Source organism: Cololabis saira, chromosome 7, assembly GCF_033807715.1.
Source record: "Cololabis saira isolate AMF1-May2022 chromosome 7, fColSai1.1, whole genome shotgun sequence".
NCBI lineage: Eukaryota > Metazoa > Chordata > Actinopteri > Beloniformes > Belonidae > Cololabis > Cololabis saira.
In genome coordinates this window covers 44,899,994-44,925,950 of record NC_084593.1, presented here as the reverse complement: position 1 = coordinate 44,925,950, position 25,957 = coordinate 44,899,994, and the positions used below count along the sequence as shown (strand labels likewise).

The window sequence follows — 25,957 nt, the reverse complement described above, 5'->3', positions numbered from 1 at the left end:
AATGTCTTATTTTTAGTCAAAAAAAATCTCATTACACTTAAAACAAGAGTCATCACTGGAAAAAACTATTTTCACCTGTTTCAAGTAGATTTTCACTTAAAATAAGTAAAAAAATCTGCCAGTGGAACAAGGTTTTTTTGCTTGTAATGAGAAGATAAATCTTGTCCCACTGGCAGATTTTTCTACTTATTTCAAGTGAAAATTTACTTGAAACAGGTGAAAATTGTCAAATAACAAGTATTTTTTTCTGGTAATGACTCTTGTTTTAAGTGTAATAAGATTTTTTGACTAAAAATGAGACATTTTAACTAGAAATAAGACAAATATTCCTGGTAAGATTTTGAGTTTTTGCAGTGAGGCCACGTTTCCACATAGCCGGGTATTTACGAAAACGGTTATTTCCACCTCCACGTTTTGAGAAATACCACCATTTCCAGGAACCTGTATAAATAACTGTTAAGGTGCTTTGAGCAGCCAAACCTACAGGGGGCAGTGTAACGAGAAGATAAAGTCATGCTAGCCAATCAGAATCCTGGAAAAAACATCAACAAATGACACGAGTAACTTCCAGTTACTTCCAAGATGAACCAGAGTCTTTGGTTTGGAGTGACAGAGAAGTGGAGTTACTTTTAAGTGTGATGTTAGAATATAAAACAGGTAAAATACAAGAAAATATTGACGGTGGCCAAACTAATTGTAACCACATGTCGCACTCATGACGCTGGTGACGTTTCTGTCTCATAATGTGACGTTCTGAAGAATAAATGTCCATTTCTCTCCGTTTACAAGCAAACGTGAAGACGGAGTTTTTGCAAATCCCCACTTTGGCCGGAGTTTTCAGAAATTATGGTTTTTGGTGACTTTGAGCTTTGTTTTTGTGTAAACCAACGACCAAAACGCATGAAAACACCACCGTTTTTGCTACGTGGAAACGGGGCCTGAGAGATTTTTCTTTGTTTTTTTTCCCTTTTTATTCATCTATTTTTTAATTTATACTGTTTAGCTTAAATACCGAATTACTTAAAATAATTTTCAGTTATTTACTTAATATTATTAATATTATTTTTGTTGAATTGTGTAATATTTTGTCCTTAAATCAAGAAAAACATCCTAGGAGTTAGACTGTATATCTTTTTCTCATTCCATGGAGATGCACAGTATCTTTATGGTGTCAAATATCCTATATATTGTAGATTGCCATACAGAAATATTATGATACTCAATGTAAATGTGTCATTGATTCCTGTTCTACTGTGCCTTACCCCCTGATAAAAATATTTAAAAAAATAAATAAAAGAGACCCCCCCCCCCATGACAGTCCCAGCGGATTGGAAGAGCATTTCTTTGAGCCGTGATGGAAGCAGACGCTGATGAGGAGCTTCCATCCTCATCCCATTTCCATCCACTTCCGTTTCAAACCCATCTGCTTTTCTCCTCTTTAATCTATGCCTTTTATCTGCTTTGGTTTTTTACTTTCCAGTTTACAAAACCACCAATTCAAAAATAAAACCACCTTTTGTTGTTTGTGATCAGTGACAACTGAATGATAACGCTTTTAGGGCCAGGAAGGAGAAAAATAAAAATAATATTTTAGAGGAGGAAGATTTTTTTTTTCATTATGCACTTTGAGAAAAAAGTCGAAATGTCGAGAGAAAAAAGTCGAAATGTCGAGATTAATGTTTAAGTACAATTTCGAGAAAAAAGTCGAAATGTTGAGAAAAAAGTCAAAATTTTGTGAATAAAGTTGAAATGTCGAAAAAAAAGTCGAAATGCCGAGATTAATGTTGAAATACAATTTCGAGAAAAAAGTCAAAATGTTGAGAAAAAAGGCGAAATTTCGACTTTATTCACGAAATTTCAACTTTATTCTTGAAATTGCATTTCAAAATTATTCTCGACATTTCGACTTTTTTCTTGAAGTGCACAATAAAAAAAAAATCTTCCACGATCAAAATATTTTTTCTCCTGCATGGCTCTAATACTCTTCCGTAAATATCCGTTTTTGTAAATACCCAGCTATGTGTAAACGTGGCCTAACACTCACATAAATGTCGAGATTAATGTTTAAGTACAAAGTCGAAATGTTGAGAAAAGTCAATTATTCTCGAAATTACGACTTTATTCACGAAATTTCAACTTTATTCTTGAAATTGTATTTCAACATTATTCTCGACATTTACTTTTTTCTCGAAGTGCACAATAAAAAAAAAATCTTCCCCTCTCAAATATGTTTTCTCCTGCATGGCCCTAATACTCTTCCGTATATTTTTGACCCAGTTGATGCAGAAAAAACTAGAGTGAGCCGTGATGAGACACGCTGGGGAAGTGCTGTGCAGACAACAAAGACTCCCTGCAGGAAAGAAAAACGCACCTTGTGAGAGAAATAGAGAAATATTGCTGAACAACTGAGACAAAAACACATTATTAGCATGGAGCTGAGAGAAGAGGTCTCATTCAGAGATGAATGTGCAGATGAGAATGAGGGACTGCTGGCAAAAAGATCTGGAGTAATAGTGTTCCTCTGTTTATCTCCGGGGAGGAGAGGGTGGCCACATCCATTGTGCTGCGATAAGATGGGTTATCGGCCATAAACAAGGTCCTGGCCGGTATGAATGGAGCCCAGAGTGACTGAAGACACTCTTAAAAACAGATATGTTTAAATAAGTCTGCATGTCTTATCCTTTCTTCAACACAAGTCCATGTTTTCAGTTAGCAGCGCTCAATGGATGCTTGTGCACTTCTCTCCATATAGCTTTAACAGCCAACTGAAGGATACGCGCCGTTGGGAGGAGCGGCGGCGATACCGGGGAAGCTGCCATGACAGATAACAAACAGCCCCGTTAGTTCCCACCAATCTGGACAACAATGCACTTGGTGATCATTGCGCGGTGATAAAACGGGCTCCCTTTTCCGTTTCCCTCCTCACTTCTGTCCAGGTATTAGCTAATATCTCCGTCTCTGGTCAGTCATAAATACTGTGCCGAGGTGCAGCAGCATCCGCCCTGATGAGTGTTTCCTGTTGCAGGAGGTGGACGATGACAAAAGAGTCTTAGATCAAACCGAGACGAGCACACAGGTCGTGTTACTAATGCAGACCAGAGGAATAACGGGATCAAGAGCTCAGACCTTTACAATTGGAGCTAACTTAGCCAAGAGGACTGCCGCCGGTGCACCTGCGCCGTCTGCAAAGACATGGGGGCACATCTGCAATATCAAGGTCAAATGTGGCGACTGCGGTCGGCTCTCACTGACCTGGAGCCGGGCGTCGCGGCGTCAGCACACAGACGGTAAAACACACCGCGGACACACAGCTTAACGGCAGAATGCAACATGAACAGAAGCTTCATGGCGAGTCGTTCAGCCGGTCCAAACCAAGCTAAGGTATTAAAATAAGGTGAAAACAGCCCCAGATGTATGAAAACACAGAACACATAACATTGTGCTGTAATTATTTACCAAAAAGACTGTTTTCTACACTTGAAATCCCGTTTTTGGTTTGGTTTAGTCTGCGCTTCTTAGTTCCCGTAGAGCAGGGATCAGCAACCCTTGGCTCTAGAGGCGCATGCGGCTCCTTAGCGCCGCCCTAGTGGCTCCTGGACCTTTTTCTAAAATGTTTGACCTTTTTTTTCCTCTCTTTTTTTCCCCTTTTTCTCTTTTTTTCTTCCTTTTTCCTTTCCTTTTTAATCTCGACATTTCTACTTTTTTCTCAAGATTGTACTTCAACATTAATCTTGACTTTTCAACCTTTTTCTGGAAATTTCGACCAGAATGCAACATGAACAGCAGCTTCATGGCGAGTCGTTCAGCCGGTCTGAACCAAGCTGAGGCCGGCTGCTGGGCGCCTCGGGGGACGCAGACGCTTCGTCTGCAGGTTCCAACGGTGAGTGGAAATGACACATCTCAAGAGAAGGCAAGCAACACGCCTTCTCCCAACCTTCCTGGGGTAGCAGGCCGTATTCACCAGGGTCCAGGTGAGGCACCTGGAGAAGTGTGTGCTGGCCTGCACCCCCCCCGGTCATCCCGCTGCTGCTTCCACCTGCCTGCAGTCCCCCACCCCCTTCTGGTCATCCCGCTGCTGCTTCCACCTGCCTGCAGTCCCCCACCCCCTTCTGGTCATCCCGCTGCTGCTTCCACCTGCCTGCAGTCCCCCACCCCCTTCTGGTCATCCCGCTGCTGCTTCCACCTGCCTGCAGTCCCCCACCCCCTTCTGGTCATCCCGCTGCTGCTTCCACCTCCATGCGTTCCCCCACCCCCCCCTGGTCATCCCGCTGCTGCTTCCACATGCCTGCTGTGTGCTGCTGACGTCCCCCACCCCCAGTCTGGCCTTCAGCAGGAGGGCCCCCCCTTATGATCCAGGTCCTGGTCCAGGTTTCTTCCTCCTAAAGGGGAGTTTTTCTTGCCACTGTTTGGCTTAAGGTTTTTCTCCCACTAGGGGAGTTTTTACCTGCCATTGTTTATGTAATAATTGCTCGGGGGTTTATGTTCTGGGTCTCTGGAAAGATCCTAGAGACATCTGTTGTATTAGACGCTATATAAATAAAATTGAAATTGAAGTGTCCTCGCTGCTCTCACTCAGCCCAGCCACCGGGTCACAGACGCCAGCCCGGCTAGGTCACTGAGAAGAGGAAAGGCCATAGAACTGGCAGTTCAACGGGGCGATGGGTTGTACTTGCTGATTAAAGCAGCGGGGGGCGTTGTTTAACACCACCTCCTCATAACGCACATTTACGTACAAACCAGAGGATCCAGCTTTCTCCAACTTGAAGCCAACTGAAACATAAAACAATTACGTTTACATGCTTTTTAATAGTCTGAACTTTCTGTCGATGCCTCTTGGTTTAAGCACCCCTGCGTCTTATTCTGTCATTCAATAAACAAACTCCTCTATCAGCTCCCACAATGCCACTCTGCTCTCTCCCCGGCGCCCTGTTATGGGAGGCTATATTGAGAGACCCGTGGAGAGAGAAAGCAATCGTGCAGTGTGTCAGCGGCCCGATAGGGAAGGACCCAGTAATGGAAGGCCTTTTAAGGCTAAAAAGGAAAAGCTAATTATGATAAAGGGGCTGTAAGTTGTGTGGTTATCGCGGTGCTGGGCCGGCTGGTGCAGCAGACTGGTCCCTGACAGTGATAACCAGGCAGAGCGGGATGCCCGCCGCTCTGTCACTGTCACTCGGCTGCTCTGTTCAGCTCAAGATGGATTCACACGCTACACCTTTTATGCCTTCTTTTTTTAAAAACACATGGCCGTTTGCAACCATTACTCCTTAAACACCTGAAGCGGCAGGCTGCTGTCGATCTCCGTCAGATATTTCTCTTGTTTCTCTTTTGTACATCTCTGCGCTCCAGGAAAAGCAGCGAGCATTGGCCCCATCTTTTAAAACTCTAAATGACGTTCCAGCCCCAATAACGCCCTCCAAAGTGAGCAATATGTTTGACTGAGTGCTGTCATGATACAGCGCCCACTCCCAACATGGCCGGGCCGGCCGGGCCGGCGTTAGCCTCAGCTCTGGCCGGGCTCCAACAACAGCAGAATAGTGATGCCGAGCTCGATATGGAGGCAGCAAGATAGACCTATCAGCTGTCAAGCCATGGGGCACATTAGCGCTAGGAGGAGAATGGATGGGTACATCTTCCCCCTTGATCGCCAATTTCTTCTCTCTCTCTGATGCATTATGCATTATAGTGCCACGCCGCTATCTCACCTCTACCAAATGACGAGGCTATGAATGTATCCATCCTGCACCTCCCCGTCTCTGCTGTACCAGCCCCGGAGGCCGGAGGGAGAGCAGGGGACACCAGGAAGAGAAGACACCAGGAAGAGGACGGAATGCCATTAATGCCAGGTGCCTAACACTTGCTTGGACGGAGATTAAGTTATTAAGTAGTGATGTCCAGATACTGATATCGGGGCCGATACTGCTCTCATACACTTGTACTCGCAAAAATCCTCCGATACCACGCACCGATACCACCTCATTGTTGTTGTAGTTACTGATTAGCGACTCTAGGGGGAGATGTTGAGCTGCAGTCAGCAGTGATGATAATTTTGATGATGATTTTAGGTATTTTGGTTGATGAGAAATTGAATTGGAAAAAACACATACATTTCATTCATAATGAAACTGTGAAGTCATTGGGAATCATCAGCAAACTGCAAAATCTCGTTAATATTTCTTGCTTATTAACTCTATATTATTCTATGATTTATCCTTATTTGATTTATGGTAATATTGTTTGGGCAAATACATTCCCTTCCAGTCTTCATCAACTTTATTTAATGCAAAAACGATTTGTAAGACTGGTAACTTGTTCTAACTCTAGGGAACCCTCTACTCTGTTCAGAAATCTCAAACTTCTTTCAGTATATGACATAAATATTCATCAGATATGTGTGTTTTTATACAAACATATGTTTTTGCCTTTTTCTTTACCACTATCGTTTAGTAATTTTTTCACTTATAATTCTCAAATACATTCATATAATACTAGACAGGTTAATCATCTTCATCTTCCTTTTTATAAACTAAACACGGCCAGTTTTCCCTCAGATATCGCGGTAACAGATAATGAACACCAAATCTCACATTATCAAAAGCTCTGTTTCTCTAGAGATTTTATAAAGACATTTATCATCTCATTTCACATTTAATTTTTTTATTTTTTTTTTTGGGGGGGGGGGTTTTGTAATTACAGTTTTACTTCCTAAATTGAGGGGAGGTTTCGCTGCATAAGCCTGTTGGCTTTGTGACCTCTCCTATCACATTTGTTCTACTATTTTGATTGTAAGTGTTACTTTTATTGTGTGCAAACTAATAAAATAAAAATAAAAATAAAAAAAAAGAGTGATACATGAGTGAGACTGGCAGCTCCGTTTCAGGCAAGATAGCAACAATTAATGCAGCGGGACGTCAGCAGTGTGGACATATTTCAGAATAAGAGACGAGGATTTCTCTTCTCTTCTCATAGCCGCGATATGATGTTTCATTGATAGTTATATGTTTGATATTTCCTTAAATGTGAAGACAGTGCCAGTGTGGAGACTTTATTTAAACAGAAAGATTATTTTTTGATTAAAATAGTTATTCTACTCACTTTATTTATTTTGATTGAATTTATCTGTTGCTAATAAAACCTGTCTTCCAATTCATTGCATTTTTAGCCTAGTTATTTTTGTGGTAGAAGTATCGTATCGGTACTCAGTATCGGCAAGTACACAAATTAAAATACTCGTACTCGGTGGACTTTGATGCCAACCGGCTTGTGATGGTCCCGACTTCCCAGCTTAAAGATCCTCACACATCTGTCTGTCTGCACTTCTACCTGTGGCCACTAGATGGCGGGATGGAGACCTGCCCTCTGCCAACCTCCCTTCATGTCCTCTCATCCTCCCTTCATGTCCTCTCGTCCTCTCATCCTCCCTTCATGTCCTCTCGTCCTCTCATCCTCCCTTCATGTCCTCTCATCCTCCCTTCATGTCCTCTCGTCCTCTCATCCTCCCTTCATGTCCTCTCGTCCTCTCATCCTCCCTTCATGTCCTCTCATCCTCTCATCCTCCCTTCATGTCCTCTCATCCTCTCATCCTCCCTTCACGTCCTCTCGTCCTCTCATCCTCCCTTCATGTCCTCTCATCCTCTCATCCTCCCTTCATGTCCTCTCGTCCTCTCATCCTCACTTCATGTCCTCTCGTCCTCTCATCCTCACTTCATGTCCTCTCATCCTCTCATCCTCACTTCATGTCCTCTCATCCTCCAGGGGGATAGTAGACACTTCTGGGCTCCATCCATTCACTCATTCATTTAGAGGATGTTTCAAATCTTACCTGCTAGACTGAACGTTAACATTCTTAAGCATTTCCTGCATTCTGTGTATAAAATAGCCACATTTGATTTCAGTCTCATCTGTAATCCTTCTCTAATGTTTACAGGGCTTTTAAGGGCGTGGTTTCAGGGTTTTAAGGACGTGGTTTCAGGGTTTTAAGGACGTGGTTTCAGGGTTTTAAGGACGTGGTTTCAGGGTTTTAAGGTCGTGGTTTCAGGGTTTTAAGGTCGTGGTTTCAGGGTTTTAAGGTCGTGGTTTCAGGGTTTTAAGGACGTGGTTTCAGGGTTTTAAGGACGTGGTTTCAGGGTTTTAAGGACGTGGTTTCAGGGTTTTAAGGTCGTGGTTTCAGTGTTTTAAGGACGTGGTTTCAGGGTTTTAAGGTCGTGGTTTCAGGGTTTTAAGGACGTGGTTTCAGGGTTTTAAGGACGTGGTTTCAGGGTTTTAAGGACGTGGTTTCAGGGTTTTAAGGACGTGGTGTCAGGGTTTTAACAACGTGGTTTCAGGGTTTTAAGGACGTGGTTTCAGGGTTTTAAGGACGTGGTTTCAGGGTTTAAAGGACGTGGTTTCAGGGTTTTAAGGATGTGGTTTCAGGGTTTTAAGGACGTGGTTTCAGGGTTTTAAGGACGTGGTTTCAGGGTTTTAAGGACGTGGTTTCAGGGTTTTAAGGACGTGGTTTCAGGGTTTTAAGGACGTGGTTTCAGGGTTTTAAGGACGTGGTTTCAGGGTTTTAAGGACGTGGTTTTAGGGTTTTAAGGACGTGGTTTCAGGGTTTTAAGGACGTGGTTTCAGGGTTTTAAGGACGTGGTTTCAGGGTTTTAAGGACGTGGTTTCAGGGTTTTAAGGACGTGGTTTCAGGGTTTTAAGGACGTGGTTTCAGGGTTTTAAGGACGTGGTTTTAGGGTTTTAAGGACGTGGTTTCAGGGTTTTAAGGACGTGGTTTCAGGGTTTTAAGGACGTGGTTTTAGGGTTTTAAGGACGTGGTTTCAGGGTTTTAAGGACGTGGTTTCAGGGTTTTAAGGACGTGGTTTTAGGGTTTTAAGGACGTGGTTTCAGGGTTTTAAGGACGTGGTTTCAGGGTTTTAAGGACGTGGTTTCAGGGTTTTAAGGATGTGGTTTTAGGGTTTTAAGGACGTGGTTTCAGGGTTTTAAGGACGTGGTTTTAGGGTTTTAAGGACGTGGTTTCAGGGTTTTAAGGACGTGGTTTCAGGGTTTTAAGGACGTCGTTTCAGGGTTTTAAGGACGTGGTTTCAGGGTTTTAAGGACGTGGTTTCAGGGTTTTAAGGACGTGGTTTCAGGGTTTTAAGGACGTGGTTTCAGGGTTTTAAGGACGTGGTTTCAGGGTTTTAAGGACGTGGTTTTAGGGTTTTAAGGACGTGGTTTCAGGGTTTTAAGGACGTGGTTTTAGGGTTTTAAGGACGTGGTTTCAGGGTTTTAAGGACGTGGTTTCAGGGTTTTAAGGACGTGGTTTCAGGGTTTTAAGGATGTGGTTTCAGGGTTTTAAGGGCGTGGTTTCAGGGTTTTAAGGACGTGGTTTCAGGGTTTTAAGGACGTGGTTTCAGGGTTTTAAGGACGTGGTTTCAGGGTTTTAAGGACGTGGTTTCAGGGTTTTAAGGACGTGGTTTCAGGGTTTTAAGGACGTGGTTTCAGGGTTTTAAGGGCGTGGTTTCAGGGTTTTAAGGACGTGGTTTCAGGGTTTTAAGGACGTGGTTTCAGGGTTTTAAGGACGTGGTTTCAGGGTTTTAAGGACGTGGTTTCAGGGTTTTAAGGACGTGGTTTCAGGGTTTTAAGGGCGTGGTTTCAGGGTTTTAAGGACGTGGTTTCAGGGTTTTAAGGACGTGGTTTCAGGGTTTTAAGGACGTGGTTTCAGGGTTTTAAGGACGTGGTTTCAGGGTTTTAAGGGCGTGGTTTCAGGGTTTTAAGGACGTGGTTTCAGGGTTTTAAGGACGTGGTTTCAGGGTTTTAAGGACGTGGTTTCAGGGTTTTAAGGACGTGGTTTCAGGGCGTAATTTCAGGACATGGTCTCATGGCGTAGTTTCAAGGGTTCCAAGGTGTGGTTTCAGGACTTTCAGGGTTTTCAGTGCGTGGTTTCAGAGCTTTCAGGACGGGGTTTCAGGACTTTCAGGGTTTGATTTCAAGGCGTAGTTTCAAGGTTTAGTTTCAAGGCTTTCTGGGCGTGGTTTCAGGACTTTCAGGACGTGGTTTCAGGACTTTCAGGACGTGGTGTAATTTTCCGTGAAATCCCAGATGCAAAGTCAGGGAGAACCCTACTCTTTTTAAATATACACAACAAATACAATTAAGTTTCTCCTTTATTATGCAAAATAAGTAAGGAAGAAAAGGTTTCTTCGTTACTGGGATGTGTAACTTTCTTTCCTTCATAGTTTACCCCTCATGTCGGTCTCCTTGATGGAATCGGTGAGGGAACTAAGCTCACTTGTGATTAAACACTACCCTCTGCTGGCCAGGTTCCGCACTGCACCAACAAACCTCCACGCTCACATGATGCGCTACATCAAAAACCTCTGTCTGTGCTTCATAGTCATTATCAAACAGAAAAATGACAATAATCATCACTAATTCCTTTCCACAACAGTCCTCTTACTCACAACTATGTAAATGTTTACAGCGCTGAAATAGAGCGTTTTGTCTGACAGACGTAATAACCTCTAATCAGGATTCAACCTCAAAGCAGCATTTGTCAACTATTGTTTCCAAAAGTGGCTGGAGCAAGTGTGCCAGGTTGTACATTTACATATAATATATAATATTATATGTATTAAATATATGAATACAATTACATCACCCCACTAACCCCACCCACATCATTACATTAGCAACGTCACTATAGTGGTAATTATTACAACTACATTGAGCTGTATATTCCATACACTATACAGTACATCACTAAATGTACATTAAACATATATATTTAACATTGTGTATGTCTGTACCCAAAAGGAACCTTTTTAGTTGCTTTTTAAAACTGTCTCTGCTCGTTGCTTTAGTAACGGCATAAACCTGTTCCACTGAGATGAACCTGGACATACAAGTTCCTTTCATTGCATTTGATCTTGGTAAAGGAATGGAAACATGCTAACTGCTAACTCGTCCTGTGCTCATGTCTGTCTTGGGAAAAGGTTATTTTTGAGTACAGGCAGTTTGGTTGTTTAGACACAGTTATATTCCTGAATAATATTAGTAAGTTACGTGTTAATCTGTCCTCTACTTTCATCCAGGCAAGATCACAATGCATTTGGTCAACACCTTTCTCATAGAACACCCGAGTGCCAGGAGCTGCTGTATTCTGCACAACTGAAGAAATCTCCATTTAAAAAACACTGAACATTGTAACTCACCACTCTGCAGATTCTTCCAGACTGGTAGTCGATGTGCAGCTCTTTGTGTTTCTGCAGGGCGGCTTCCAAAGACTTCTTCAGGTCCAGCGCTCTCCTCAACACATGCTCTTCAGCGTGCGCCTTGGTGAAGACCTGCACACATGACAACGCACAAATATCCATGTTGGGAGCTCTAGGGTCCTTGCATGCATCTGTATGCCATACGTCCAATCCAAAACAAACTAAACAAACCCTGAATGGTTAATGCGTTATCCCAACATAACTGCTAGGACTGACCAGGAACAGCTAAGAGCCCGTCTGGATGAACACACGCCTTGACAAAACCTTGCAACGCCTTAAACTTGGATCCAATGCAACTGTAACACTATAGAATATTCCAGTAAACCCCTTATACACTTATTTTAAATAATTTATCCACAATTAATGCTTCATTATGTCATAAATGAATTTTGCTTGCTGGTCTAACAGCAGCAAAAAAGATAATTACAGTAAGATGGAAACCACCATTGTATTTGACTTTTCTTGATATTATCTATCTGGAAATATCTACAGCCCCAATCCATAATGCAAAATAACTAAATATTTTATGTTGGCATATGGCAGCAGATCAAATTAAAACTAAACTTGAAAGATTTACAGGACTGTCTCAGAAAATTAGAATATTGTGATAAAGTTCTTTATTTTCTGTAATGCAATTAAAACAAAAAAGTCATACATTCTGGATTCATTACAAATCAACTGAAATATTGCAAGCCTTTTATTATTTTAATATTGCTGATTATGGTTTACAGTTTAAGATTAAGATTCCCAGAATATTCTAATTTTTTGAGATAGGATATTTGAGTTTTATTAAGCTGTAAGCCATGATCAGCAATATTAAAATAATAAAAGGCTTTGCAATATTTCAGTTGATTTGTAATGAATCCAGAATGTATGACATTTTTGTTTTTTTAATTGCATTACAGAAAATCACAATATTCAAATTTTCTGAGACAGTCCTGTATTTAAAATTGATATAGACTACCTTGTTACAGCTAACCTTGTCCAGTTTTTGATATTATTATGTTTTGCCTTTGTTTTATTTTGTCTTTTTTTGTTTGTTTGTTCTTTATTGTTGTATTATCTTTTTTTTCCCTGTTCTCCTTATTATTAATTATTAATTGTTTTCATGGAATGCTTAGGTCCGAAGGGTGAGTCTGGAAGGGGGTGAAATTATATGTATAATGTTTGTTTGACATCATTGTGGATGCCACTGTTTATAATGGAAAAAAAAGAAATATAAATAAAAACATTTGATCACAAAAAAACAAGCTTCAGGTTGACGTGATGAGAGACATCAGTTACTAACCTGGACCCAGCTCTGCACCGCTGGCAGGTGTTTGGTTGTTATGAGCTTGTGGAGCTCTATCACCATGGAAACCACTGGCTCGTTGTCTTCTGTCTCTGTAACTTGAAGACCTGTATGTTGACAGAAAAAAAGAAGGATATTCTTAGAGGTGAAGATTAGAGTCTAGCAGAAACTAGCACTAGACCAGGATCTCCATCCTCTCCTGGACATGTTTGCCTTGTGGAAATTGGAGTCAACAGAATCCTGATGTGAGACGAGAGTCCCTTTCAGAGGATCCTGAGGAGGAGTGGATGGTACTCCCAGCTCACTAATGCTGCTTTTACACTAATACCTGCTCAGCCCAACTCCACTCGCCCTAGTTTCTTTTCAATACCCAGATCAGCAGTAGGAGGTTGGAGAAGCTGCTGTGACGTATTTGATTGTGTATCTAAACGAAGAAGACAACAACTCTAAAGATGTAGAACCTGGAGGAGATGATAGATGTGCTGCTGGATCTGTGGCTTGTGTTTGATATCAAGTTAAAAAATGAGAGAGAGAGAAGCTTCAAGCGGCGAGAATTTTAAATTTTTGTTAGTTCATCTCTGCGCTGCTGAAAAGTCAGCTGGAGCCGTGAGCAGCTATGAAGAGACAGAGCTCCTGGTAGATCTGGTCGTTCCTTATCACCGTCTACATCCCTTTTTAACCCTTGTACTGTCTTCGGGTCAAACTGACCTAATTCTCCTTCCTTTCTCCCTTCCTTCTTTTCTCCCTTCCTTCTTTTCTCCCTTCCTTCGTTTCTCCCTTCCTTCCTTCCTTCCTTCCTTCCTTCCTTCCTTCCTTCCTTCCTTCCTTCCTTCCTTCCTTCCTTCCTTCCTTCCTTCCTTCCTTCCTTCCTTCCTTCCTTCCTTCCTTCCTTCCTTCCTTCCTTCCTTCTTTTCTCCCTTCCTCCTTCCTTCCTTCCTTCTTTTCTCCCTTCCTCCTTCCTTCCTTCCTTCCTTTCTCCCTTCCTTTCTCCCTTCCTTCTTTCCTCCCTTCCTTCCTTCCTTCCTTCCTTCCTTCCTTCCTTCCTTCCTTTCTCCCTTCCTTCCTTCCTTCCTTCTTTTTTCCCTTCCTTCCTTCTTTCCTCCTGCTCTCTTCTTCCTTCTTCCCTTCCTTCCTTCCTTCTTTTCTCCCTCCCTTCCTTCCTTCCTTCCTTCCTTCCTTCCTTCCTTCCTCCCTTCTTTCTTTCCTTCTTTTCATTCTTCCTTCCTTCCTTCTTTCCTCCCTTCTTTCTTTCCTTCTTTTCATTCTTCCTTCCTTCCTTCTTTCCTCCCTTCTTCTCTTCCTCCTCCCTTGACCCGAACACAGTACAAGGGATAATTCTCTCCTCAGCACCAGGTTTATGAACATCTGACCCTCAGAGTCGGATCATGAAACAGACTTTTGCTGCTGTTGCTGGTTGAATAAAATGAACCAGAATCCGTCAGAGTCTCTTTCTCTGATTTCCTCCTCCTGACTCAGACGTCTGACTCCAACCCCCCGACCAATCGGTGGCCTGTAGTGTGATGATGTCAGATACAGCCGACTCAGCAGCTTAGAACCTCGGCAGAATAGTTACAGAAAAGTATCTACGTTAGACCCCTAGTGGAGAAGAACCAAACCGAGTCCAGTCGGGCTGAGTAGGTGCTAGTGGAAAAGCTCCACTGCATACTTCTCCACGGCCGCCGGCCTCCACAGAGGCGAGGGCAAACCCCTGAATAATGAGGCTGCAGGCAGTAAAAGCCCGGACTCAACCACGACAACAGTGTGGGGACAGTATTCTGTCTTCCTCCGTAGTTCATCTGTTAAATGTCGACGGTCTAGTTTGGTCAGAAAGAGCAGAGTGTCAGTGGAACGTGTGTGTGGTATGAGAATTTTACCCACCAGGACTGATGTCCAGGTCCAGACTGTAGGAGTGAGAGATGAGCCCAGAGTTCCTAATAAACAAGTGTTCATCAGCACACTCCTCCTCGTCTTCGTCACTGCTTCCTTCTGCCTCCTCCTCGTCTTCTTCATGCTCTCCTTTCCCCTGCACAGTCTCCACCTCTCTCTCCCCCTCCTGTTGGTCTCCATCTCTTTTCTTCTGGTCTGCTCTCCTCTCATCTTCAGAGCATTTTTCCTCTTCTTCTGTATCGCTCATCTTCCCGTCTCCTTTCACTTCCTTTCCAGTGCTCTTCTTTTCATCCAGGCTCATGCGTACCCTTCCCTCTTCACTGCTGGCCTTCAGGTTTTTGCTGCAGCAGGGCTGCTCGTCGTCTGACGGACCCTCGGCGGCTGTCTGGGGGCCAAAGTCAGGGAAGAGGAGCTTCATGCAGGACTCCATCTCTGTCAGCGTCGACTCTATCTCCTGGTACGACTCTGTCAAAGAAGTAGGGCTTTGTGAACAGATATCAAGTGGTAGGAAGCAGTAAGAAGCACCGCCGCAAGTGTCTAACAAACCGAGGAAAGCTCATAAGCTCTGCATTAGCGTGGACGTGTTTACCTTCCATCTCTTTAGCTGCTGCCTCCAATCTGGCCTTGTAGATCCTCTCCATCCTACTCTGTCTCTCCTCGTCTCTCCTCCTCTCAGCCACCGTCCTGGCTTCAGCATCCTGGAAGTCCACCTTAACACACAGAGGGTTCTCGTCAGTATCACGGAAAACCACCAGCCACAAGGCTGCTATTGATGTTGACGGTCCGGACGAATTCCCAGGCCTGCCAGGGGCCGGCCAAGGGAACGTCACCTCGGGCAGGGACTGGCCAAGGGAACGTCACCTCGGGCAGGGACCGGCCAAGGGAACGTCACCTCGGACAGGGACCGGCCAAAGGAACGTCACCTCGGGCAGGGACCGGCCAAGGGAACGTCACCTCGGGCAGGGACCGGCCAAGGGAACGTCACCTCGGACAGGGACCGGCCAAAGGAACGTCACCTCGGGCAGGGACTGGCCAAGGGAACGTCACCTCGGGCAGGGACCGGCCAAGGGAACGTCACCTCGGACAGGGACCGGCCAAGGGAACGTCACCTCGGACAGGGAATGGCCAAGGGAACGTCACCTCAGACAGGGACCGGCCAAGGGAACGTCACCTCGGACAGGGACCGGCCAAGGGAACGTCACCTCAGACAGGGACCGGCCAAGGGAACGTCCCCTCGGACAGGGACCGGCCAAGGGAACGTCACCTCGGACAGGGACCGGCCAAGGGAACGTCACCTCAGACAGGGACCGGCCAAGGGAACGTCACCTCGGACAGGGACCGGCCAAGGGAACGTCACCTCGGACAGGGACCGGCCAAGGGAACGTCACCTCGGACAGGGGCCGGCCAAGGGAAGGTCACCTCAGGCAGGGACCAGCCAAGGGAACGTCACCTCGGACAGGGACCGGCCAAGGGAACGTCACCTCGGACAGGGACCGGCCAAGGGAATGTCACCTCAGACAGGGACCGGCCAAGGGAACGTCACCTCGGACAGGGACCGGCCAAGGGAACGTCACCTCGGACAGGGACCGGCCAAGGGAACGTCACCTCGGACAGGGGCCGGCCAAGGGAAGGTCACCTCAGACAGGGACCGGCCAAGGGAACGTCACCTCGGACAGGGACCGGCCAAGGGAACGTCACCTCGGACAGGGACCGGCCAAGGGAACGTCACCTCGGACAGGGGCCGGCCAAGGGAAGGTCACCTCAGGCAGGGACCAGCCAAGGGAACGTCACCTCGGACAGGGACCGGCCAAGGGAACGTCACCTCGGACAGGGACCGGCCAAGGGAACGTCACCTCGGACAGGGACCGGCCAAGGGAACGTCACCTCGAACAGGGGCCGGCCAAGGGAAGGTCACCTCAGGCAGGGACCAGCCAAGGGAACGTCACCTCGGACAGGGACCGGCCAAGGGAATGTCACCTCAGACAGGGACCGGCCAAGGGAACGTCACCTCGGACAGGGACCGGCCAAGGGAACGTCACCTCAGACAGGGACTGGCCAAGGGAACCTCAGCTCAGACAGGGACTGACCAGGACACCGCCACAATGACCAGGGGGATTTCCAACATATGAAACCTGATCCAACAACCTGTGTTATTTTTCTCCACACGCCACATGTACAGAAACCTAAAACGTGGTTCAAGAGTCCCCCACGTATTATTCCTTCCTCGTGACTTACTTGGACAGGCCGAGAGCGCGACACAAATCACACAAGGTCTCAATGTATTTAGACAAAATTTGCACCACTTTGTGCACAGCGACCTAAAGTGTCATGTTTACAGTCTGCTTTTACTTCTTAACATATGAGTGCTCCACTCTCACACAGAATCACACCAAACAAATGTCTGGAAGCAGCAACTTGTAAACACTTAAGATGAGTAAGCCACGCCCCCTAAATAAAGAGGGATCCTCCTGTCTGCATGGGAGCTTCAACCAGGTTTCTCCAGTGCACCTGCAGGAAACTCACGGGGAAAGACCTGGTACTTCTGCGTACTTAGGTGTGTGCCACCTATGCCAGACCAACAACCCCAAAATAACACAACTAAAGAGTGTGCCTATCTCGGAAAGTGTGCCTATCAGTGAGCACTTCTGTTATCACTCCAAAGTATGTCAAAACCCTTTTGTTAAAGTCCCAACGCTTGTGAGTGCCCCCTTCATACGTCTCACCTTCTTAACCTGTTTCAGGAAGTGGTAACCGAGTGCTAACTTCTTGTATGCGGAGCCGTAAGAGGTCTGCCACGACTTGACAGTCTGGATGGCCAGGGACTTCAGTTTCTTTGCTACTTCTTTAGGAGGAGGGAGGGGCTGATCTGCATCCGTCTCCACCGTCAGCTCCAGGAACTCCTGCAGGAAAATGCACATGTAGTCACCCACAGTTGGTGCTAGCACACCCATACCGTACTCAAGGAGAGCAACATCTTATGGATCCCCAAAGCGGAATCATACAGTAAAGCATTAGTTCATCAGCCAGTCAGAAACAGGGTCCATAAGGTATCAATAGTAACATGTGGAAGGAGTTTGACTGGAAGATGAAGATTAGGTTCTTCAAGACGCCCTTTGTGGTCTCTAAATTTGCAAGTAACCTAGCGGCAATATACTGCTAGAACAATGTGGAGGGATTGGCGACCATTCACATTTATTTTGGGAATGCCCGATTATATTGCCTTTTTGGAAGGGGTTAAAGAGTGAGATAGATAAAGTTATGGGAATTAATATACTATTCACCCCTAGTCAGTTTCTTTTCGATCTGACTCCTGAAGGCATGTACACAAGAGACCAAGAGCACTTGCTACATACACTCTTGATGACTGCTGGGAAAATGGTGACAGTGGTTGAACACACAGCCACCTACAGTGACTACGTTTACATGCAGTCAAAATTCAGTTTATTGCTAATATTCTGGTTGCTGAAACATTCGGAATATTCCGTTTACATGGTGATTAATCATTCAGGATATCTGGATCAAACCAGCGACGCACAGAGAACATCATGACGCAATTCCCGTTATTTCCACTTCTTCTTCTTGTATCCAAATTCAAAATAAATGCTGCTTCGCGCAACTTTTTGCTCACCTTCTTTAAAATCTCGCTATCCCGGTACTTTCTACCGTCTACAAATGCAGAAATGTTCATATCCTTCATTACATTTATGAAATGATCCTCCTCACTCCAAAAGTGTGGCGTGGTCTTGCGTTTCTCCGTGTTTATAAGAACGCCCTGGACTCAAAATACCAAGATTCCTTGTGAACAGAGCATGCGCAGAAAACAAATTCATGTTCTGTTTGATGGGGATATTCCATTTGGCGTTTACATGACCCAATATTCAGGTTTTAAAAGGAGTAACCCAGGGGTCATATTCGGGTTTTTAAAAACCTGAATATGAGCAAATCCGGGTTATTCAAAGGGGTTATTGGTGTTTACATGGCCGTGCAAATTCAGGTTATTGCCAATATTTGGGTTTTAAAAGGGTTATTGATGCATGGAAACGCAGTCTGTGGCACAGTGGAAACAGAAGCTAAGGGAGGTGTATGGAATGGAGGCTTTAACTGCTCGATTACAATTCAGGTCTGATGTTTTTGTGAGGAGATGCTACCTATTGCAAGGCACCTTTCCAACTGAGGAGAATCCGGGGTACGTGCAATGTCTCGACTGTCCATTTATTTAATTATTATTTTTCATTTATCAGCTTTATTCAACTTTCTAGACCCCACTGACCCCATTTTTTTTACCGTCTTTAACACCTTCATATATATTCTATGATGTTGTCAAGGAATGTCCGTGTTTTTCTTCAATAAAAAAAAAAAAAAAAAGAACCAGGGTCCATATAAATCCATCGTAGAAGCTGACGACGTGGCCTGTAGTCGTCTGTTCCAACTCAAGCAGGAAGAGACGTCTGACTGAAGACTGCGGGTGGTGTAATCACTGATCTACTGAGCATGTGCAGTGTGGTCCACAGAGTCCAGAGCCGGCCTGCATGCTGCCATGTGGTACCAGGTCCCAAGTCACGGCGCTCTTTATAACAAACTAATTTTGTATCAAGTGTTTGCTAACAGAGACGGCATGACTGTGGCGACGGCTCGGACTGAAACACCTGAATTCAGCAGGTACCAGGTGTGCTGAAATGTTTACGTTTATTTATGCATTACGTCTTTATTTGTCAGTACACATGGAAACACACCGAAATGTGTCCTCTGCTTTTAACCCGAGATAGTGTACCTAACCCAGGGACCGGGCTGGGGGAAGGTTACCAGTGGGCTCAGTCAGGTACTGTAGGGACCAGCATGGGTTAAACCAGTGGTCCCCAACATTTTCTGAACCGCGGACCGGTTTAATCTCCGACAATATTTTCACAGCCCAATCTAAAGGTGTAGCTGATAAAAACTAAATAAAATGACAAGATCGGCGTTAAAAATGGTGGTATTTTCGCTATAGTAATAATAACAATAATAACAATAATAACAATAACAATAATAATAATAATAATAGCTTCGGACTTTAAAGGGCTGTATATACTTGCCGTTCAGAACGCGTACGCGCGACGCAGGATACGTGTGACGTCACGTCACGCGTATCCTGCGTATCCTGCGTACATTTGACGCGTCGACGTGCACGTTCTCAAAAAGACACTGAACGCGTACGCGACCTGCAGTTCTCGCTCTGGCCGCTAGTATCGCTGTTCCCGGTCTGATCCCAGCTGGCACGATTATGCTGCTCTCCCCTGGAGAAAGTTCCCCGTGCATATATTTATGCAATATTTAACTTCCCCCCAGGGTTTCCGTTGTCCGGTAAAATATGCCGAAGTCCGGTATTTTATAATCTCTCCGGTCAAAATACTCACTGGTGCTGCGGGACTAGAGTCCCCGGGAGTACCGCGGATGGCGAGCCCCGGCCGCCGAGCCCCGGCCGCCGAGCCCCGGCCAACCCCCGGCGGCCGAGCCCCGGCGGAGGTACGCGCCGAGCCTCGGTGCCTCCCGGAGCCGGGAGGAAGCGGAGCCGGGAGCCAGGAGTCAATTGACGGGACTTATTTTATTTTAAATACTCTGTTTTTCAATAAAAATACTATTGAATGACTTGCAAATGAATGAATGAATGACTTGGAATCATATTAGGAACAATACATTTTTTGACCATGTTAATCTTTCTTATATATTGACATCTACTTCTCCATATGAACCTAAAATTAACTGGATTTATTGTTTCGTCATTCTTGTTGAGATGGGTGAGGAGAATGCTGGATAAATTAGTCTGGAAAGACTATCCACTTTTGATAATAAGCAATAATAATAAGATAAGATAAAATAGTCCTTTATTACTCCCTCAACGGGGAAACTCACGTAGCAGCAGTACACACACACACACATACAGGGAAGGGGGTAGAACAGTAATATAAATAAGTAATACAAATTAATAAAGAGTAATAATAATAATAATGCTGTGGTTTTCTTTAGCTTCCTTCTAGGCACCCAGAGCTTTACAGAGATCATTATTCATTCACACACATTCTCCCCGGTGTTAGCTCCGTTTGTAGCCACAGCTGCCCTGCAGACTGACGGGAGCGTGGCTGCCATATCGCGCCAAACGGCCCCTCCGACCACCACAAACATTCATACACATTCAAACACATTCACACGATGTTATAATCTCCTACATCATCCAATATTGTCCTGTAAAAGTGTTCGTTTTTCTAATCTGCTACCGCTGCTGCTGCTACTACTTCTGCTACTTAATATAAGTAGCTTTTCCAACTGTTGCTCTGCTTACTGCCCCCTATCGGTCACCATCGGTATGACAGGCTCTACTCGGGTGGTACGCGACGTACGCAGTGGAGCATGAACAGACACGTTCGCAGGGTACGCAGGATACGCAGCCACCTGCGTAGAGTATATTCGCGCCTTAAGGGTAAAAGTTTAACGGCAGTAGAAAGTGTCTGAAAGACTAAACTAGTGTCAGGAATGCTAAAGTGGAGCCTAACTGACACAAAAATCACCTGCTGATAAGGATTTGTTTTCTTTGCAAATGTTATGCCGTATTTATGTACATATTGAGATTGGTTGCCATGGTTACTCATGTATTGTGGTTAGCGCTAGCTGTTATTACCGACCGAGCAGCAGCTGCGTCGGTCTGTATTTAGGTTAAATGAAACTTATATGAATGTAGAAAGACTAACTATTTTATTTTTGTCCTTTATAGCTCTTACGGTGTGTTTGCAGTGTATTTACATCCAAGGAATAAAAACATTGTGAACCATCAGTTTGAGAGTCAACCATCATCAGTCGGGGCTACAGAAATTATTTTTTCTTTCTGTGGGGCCCGGTACCAAATGACCCACGGCCCAACCCCGCGGCCGCGGCCCGGGGGTTTGGGTTAAATGATAAAAAAGAGGTGTGGAGCTACCTGGAAGTTGTCCACCAGCAGAGTCCTGAAGTGGTGGGACCGGGTGAAGAGCTCACTGGCTACCTGGAAGGCAGACAGCCGGATCTCAGCGTGGTCCTGGTCCAGCTGGGTCATCAGCAGATGGTACATGTGGTCTATGCATGAGTCGGACCCTCTGGTAGAGACGGAGGACAGAGCAGAGGGATGAGTTCTCACACTCCCTGGACTGAATGTGTGATCTAAAATGGGACTACTACTGCGTGATATACAACAGCTGTGGTGCTGGGGGTCCTCACCTGCAGATCTTCTTCAGCTCCTTCATCTGGTCCTGGTCCAGCTGAGGCCGTCCAGACGTGGTCAGCTGCTCCACCAGCTCCGCCAGCCGCTCCCTGACAGACAGCTCCATCTGCACCGGTCCCTGCACCGGTCCCTGCACCGGTCCCTGCACCGGTCCCTGCACCCGTCTCTGCACCCGTCTCTGCACCCGTCTCTGCACCCGTCTCTGCACCCGTCTCTGCACCCGTCTCTGCACCCGTCTCTGCTGGGCTCTGACGGGAATAAAATTAATAAAGTATCTTATGGCTGTCTCGCTTCACTTTACCGTTCAATCAACTGTTTCACACTTCCTGTCAGAAAAAGGTTCATTTCTCAACTCATACTACCACTTGTTGATTATGCAGATATTGTTTATCAAAATACTCCAGATACCCATCTTAAACCTCTGACTGTATTATTTAATTAATTATGTAGATTTGTGTTACGTTGTCCTTTCAGAACATCATTGTTTTATGTTTGATTCATTGAACTGGTTTCAACCTAAATCTAGACGGCAATTTCACTGGCTTCACTTCCTTTTTAAATGTGTTTATTTGCACTGTCCTCCATATTTAAAAGAACCCGTGATTCCATATAAGTCTCCATACTCACTCAGACATATGAATTTTTCTTTTTTCTTTGTTTCTAGAATTTCAAAAGAGGTTGGTAAAAGATAATTTTATCTTAAAGCTCCATCAGATTGGAAAAATCTTCCTCTCTTTTTGTGTTCTATTACCTCTTTTCATTGTTTTAAGTTGTCATTATATTCTCATCTTAAAACAAATTGCCTATGTTTTTAATTTATTCATGTATTTTTTGTCCTTTTTACTATTTATGTATTTATTTATTTTTTCTCTCTGTTATGTTATATTTATCTCATTGTTCCGGTTATTTAATTAGTCTACTTTGTAACTAGATTATGTGGTAGGGGTTGTGTGAGGGAGGGGGTTTGTTTAATGTCATGTATGTCTGTACTGTAATGTGATATATTGTAATGTTGTATGTTTTATGGGACCCCTTGAAAATGAGATGTTACATCTCAAGGGGCTATCCTTTAATACATTCTGAAATAAATTCTTCGGCTCGATTTTTGGGTGTAATTGTCGACGAAAAATGTTGTTGGAAAGATCATATCGAGTCAGTGGCCAGAAAGGTGTCGAAGTCGATAGGAATCATTTGGAAAATCAGCTGTTCTCAATAGAGGGATGTGCATGACGTCACAGATGAGACTTCACAGCGGGTTATGCCCACTGAGTGGCAGAAAGACTGAGTGACAGAAAGACTGAGTGACAGAAAGACTGAGTGTCAGAAAGACTGAGTGTCAGAAAGACTGAGTGTCAGAAAGACTGAGTGACAGAAAGACTGAGTGTCAGAAAGACTGAGTGTCAGAAAGACTGAATGGCAGCGTAAACTTTCAGTTTGAGCAACTGGAAAACATCTAAAATGGGAAAGAGCTGTTGTGCGATCGACTGTACTCATAGATTTAGCAAGAAAGAGTTATCGTTTTACAGACTGATGAAAAATATTGGATCGCTCCAATTCGCAGAAACAACTGGATTCCAGGCACCGAAACGTGGATTTGTGGTTCCCATTTTGTATCAGGTAATGTTGGATTTTTGGGTAGCTAACGTTAAACGGTCAAATCATAAAGTTCAGTGTCCTCATCACTTTAATTTCTACAACAAATCCTGCCTTGAAGTCGGACCAAGCGTCAACACTTTTGTTTGCCTTCAAGCTTTGCTTCGTGTATTTCCCCGGCGTAGAAATTAAGTACATATAAATATCAGGAAACTGGATTGGTGGCCAAATATTAATGTCCATGGACCACTGGTTCTTGGTAACTGTACCAAATATTAATGTTCATGGACCACTGGTTCTTGGTAACTGTACCAAATATTAATGTCCATGGACCACTGGTTCTTGGTAACTGTACCAAATATTAATGTCCATGGACCACTGGTTCTTGGTAACTGTACCAAATATTAATGTCCATGGACCACTGGTTCTTGGTAACTGTACCAAATATTAATGTCCATGGACCACTGGTTCTTGGTAACTGTACCAAATATTAATGTCCATTGACCACTGGTTCTTGGGGTAACTGTACCAAATATTAATGTCCATGGACCACTGGTTCTTGGTAACTGTACCAAATATTAATGTCCATGGACCACTGGTTCTTGGGGTAACTGTACGGGTCACTGTCAAGTCCAACTGCCTTTAATTTAAGCTCATAATTGTCTGTTATCCCGTCTTCTCCACTAGTTGCAGCTGTTTTTACCGCTCAGTGTGAGTAAGGGGGCTGGTCCAGTGGGAAAGTGCCGTCAACACAGACCCTCTACAGATCCTGCCTGTTAACTTTCTATTACAGTCTTGTTTATCCATATCTCTTGTATTGTAATGTTGTCTGGGCCAGCACCTGTCGCACATATCTGCACAAACTTTATTTACTTCAAAAAAGATTTGTTAGAACAGTCACAAGGTCAGATTTCCAGGCATAATCTGTTCCCCTTTTTCCTAAACTCAAGATTATAAATATTTTTAATATCAATAAAATGCAAATCTCTATTTTTATTTACAAAATTCTGTATTTAAGCCAATCACTACCACTCCACTTCCAACAATACTTTTGTATCAAATCCAATATTCACAGTTATCCAACTAGATCAGCATCTCATCTCCATCCACCCCGATGTTGCACCATTAGAGGGAAATAGAATATTAAACACAGAGGGGTCGCCCTGTGGAATAACATCTGAAACCTCGTACCTAGCACTCCGTCCCTCCTTGTTTTCAAAAAAAGATTAAAAAACAAACTCATAGCTGAGACGTAAACCGCTGCTGACCCAGTACCATCAACGTCTGCTGTAGCTTGTGGGCCTGTATCTACATGTACATACAAGTACACTGTACACTGTATATACGATACATCCAGATTAGTGGGGAGGGGGGCGGGGGAAGATATTGCAATATATTGTTGCGCTCTCTGTCGCAATAAATAATCCATAAACTGACGGCAAATATCAATATCTTATTACAACAGACATAATTGATTTACGTGGTTGTCACCGCACTATTGTTCATGCACTTCAGTTTGTCCAGCTGTTCAGTGTTTACATTTACAAGACTAGGAGGCAGTGAGCTACTATGCTAAATTAAGTTGCTTACTGACTTTTCAGTATTAGAAACAAAGCAGTGCACTGTCCTGGTTTATATAAAACATGTTATTAATGTTCATGCACTTGAATGTGTCCAGCTTTTCAGTGTTTACATTTACAAGCCTAGCAGGCAGTGAGGAAATATACAAATGCACTTGCTTTGTTTTGGCATTGAATAAATGCATAACTACAGACGTTTTCCTTTTTATGGGTATTTTTTCTTTTTCAGTCACAAATATCGTGATATATCGTTGATGAAATTTCTTACAATATATGGAATATCGTAGATATGGTGTATGGTGATATTATCGTCATGGTGGGCCACATATCGCCACAGTATTGGATCGTGAGTTACCGTATCGTCCCAGCCCTAATCCAGATGCTCTTTGTTTTGGTCTATGCTACAGTCTGCTCTTTTTATCATATTTTTTATGATGTCTATTTTAACTATTATTTAATTATCTTGTGTTTTTTTCTAAAGTATTTCTTGTTTTCCTGTCTGAAGTGTATCATAGAGGGGAGGCCACTAGATAAGCCCTCAGGTTTCTGAGGCACATTTTCGATTATGTTGTTGTTTTCTTTTGTTTTACTTGTACTGTTTTTAATTTTTCTCTAAATGCATTCCATTGTATTTTTTTTCTTTTCTTCTTTCAAAAATGTGCAAATAAATAATCAATCAATCAACCAACCAATCAGACACCACAGGACACGTGACCAGCCATTAGTCATTATTATGTTCTAACTATTATGTCCCAGCACAGCTCTTACTCAGTGAGCTTCTCTTTAGTTTTTCCTCCGAGGACACTGTTCACCAGCCTATCAGCCACTCACCTGTGCTGGTTAGTTTAGGAGGTTAGAACCGCTCCGCTCGTCCCGTCCAGGTGACAGGACAGCTGCCCGGTCGGGAGGAAAGTCCATGGATCAGCTGGAGCCGAGCCCGGCTCGCCCGCTCGCCATCACTCCTGCCTTGTTTATCACTAGAAATGACGACACTTCCGCCTAGCGTGGGGACTACCGGTTCCGCTTTTCAGAATAAAAGCACCGGAAAAACATTCAATTTTATTCAATTTTATTTATATAGCGTATGACCGGCATTAATACGTTTTATGTTTGTTTAACGTTTTATGTGAAGCACTTTGTGTTG

The 25,957-nt window shown here is 44.1% G+C and overlaps 1 protein-coding gene across 1 annotated transcript in view; it reads right to left on the bottom strand.

The window, feature by feature from the left end:
- The window catches only part of LOC133447304 (UV-stimulated scaffold protein A-like), a 61,771-nt gene extending 35,990 nt beyond the window's left edge, over nucleotides 1–25,781 (bottom strand). The window contains exons 1-8 of the mRNA XM_061725945.1: nucleotides 25,645–25,781; nucleotides 21,637–21,888; nucleotides 21,362–21,515; nucleotides 17,136–17,312; nucleotides 15,002–15,122; nucleotides 14,404–14,877; nucleotides 12,523–12,632; nucleotides 11,175–11,306 (exon numbers count right to left, since the gene is read on the bottom strand). Coding sequence (XP_061581929.1) covers nucleotides 11,175–11,306; nucleotides 12,523–12,632; nucleotides 14,404–14,877; nucleotides 15,002–15,122; nucleotides 17,136–17,312; nucleotides 21,362–21,515; nucleotides 21,637–21,746 — 1,278 coding nt within the window. The 5' untranslated portion in view covers nucleotides 21,747–21,888; nucleotides 25,645–25,781. The remainder of the gene's footprint in view (nucleotides 1–11,174; nucleotides 11,307–12,522; nucleotides 12,633–14,403; nucleotides 14,878–15,001; nucleotides 15,123–17,135; nucleotides 17,313–21,361; nucleotides 21,516–21,636; nucleotides 21,889–25,644) is intronic.
- Nucleotides 25,782–25,957: the final 176 nt, after the last annotated feature.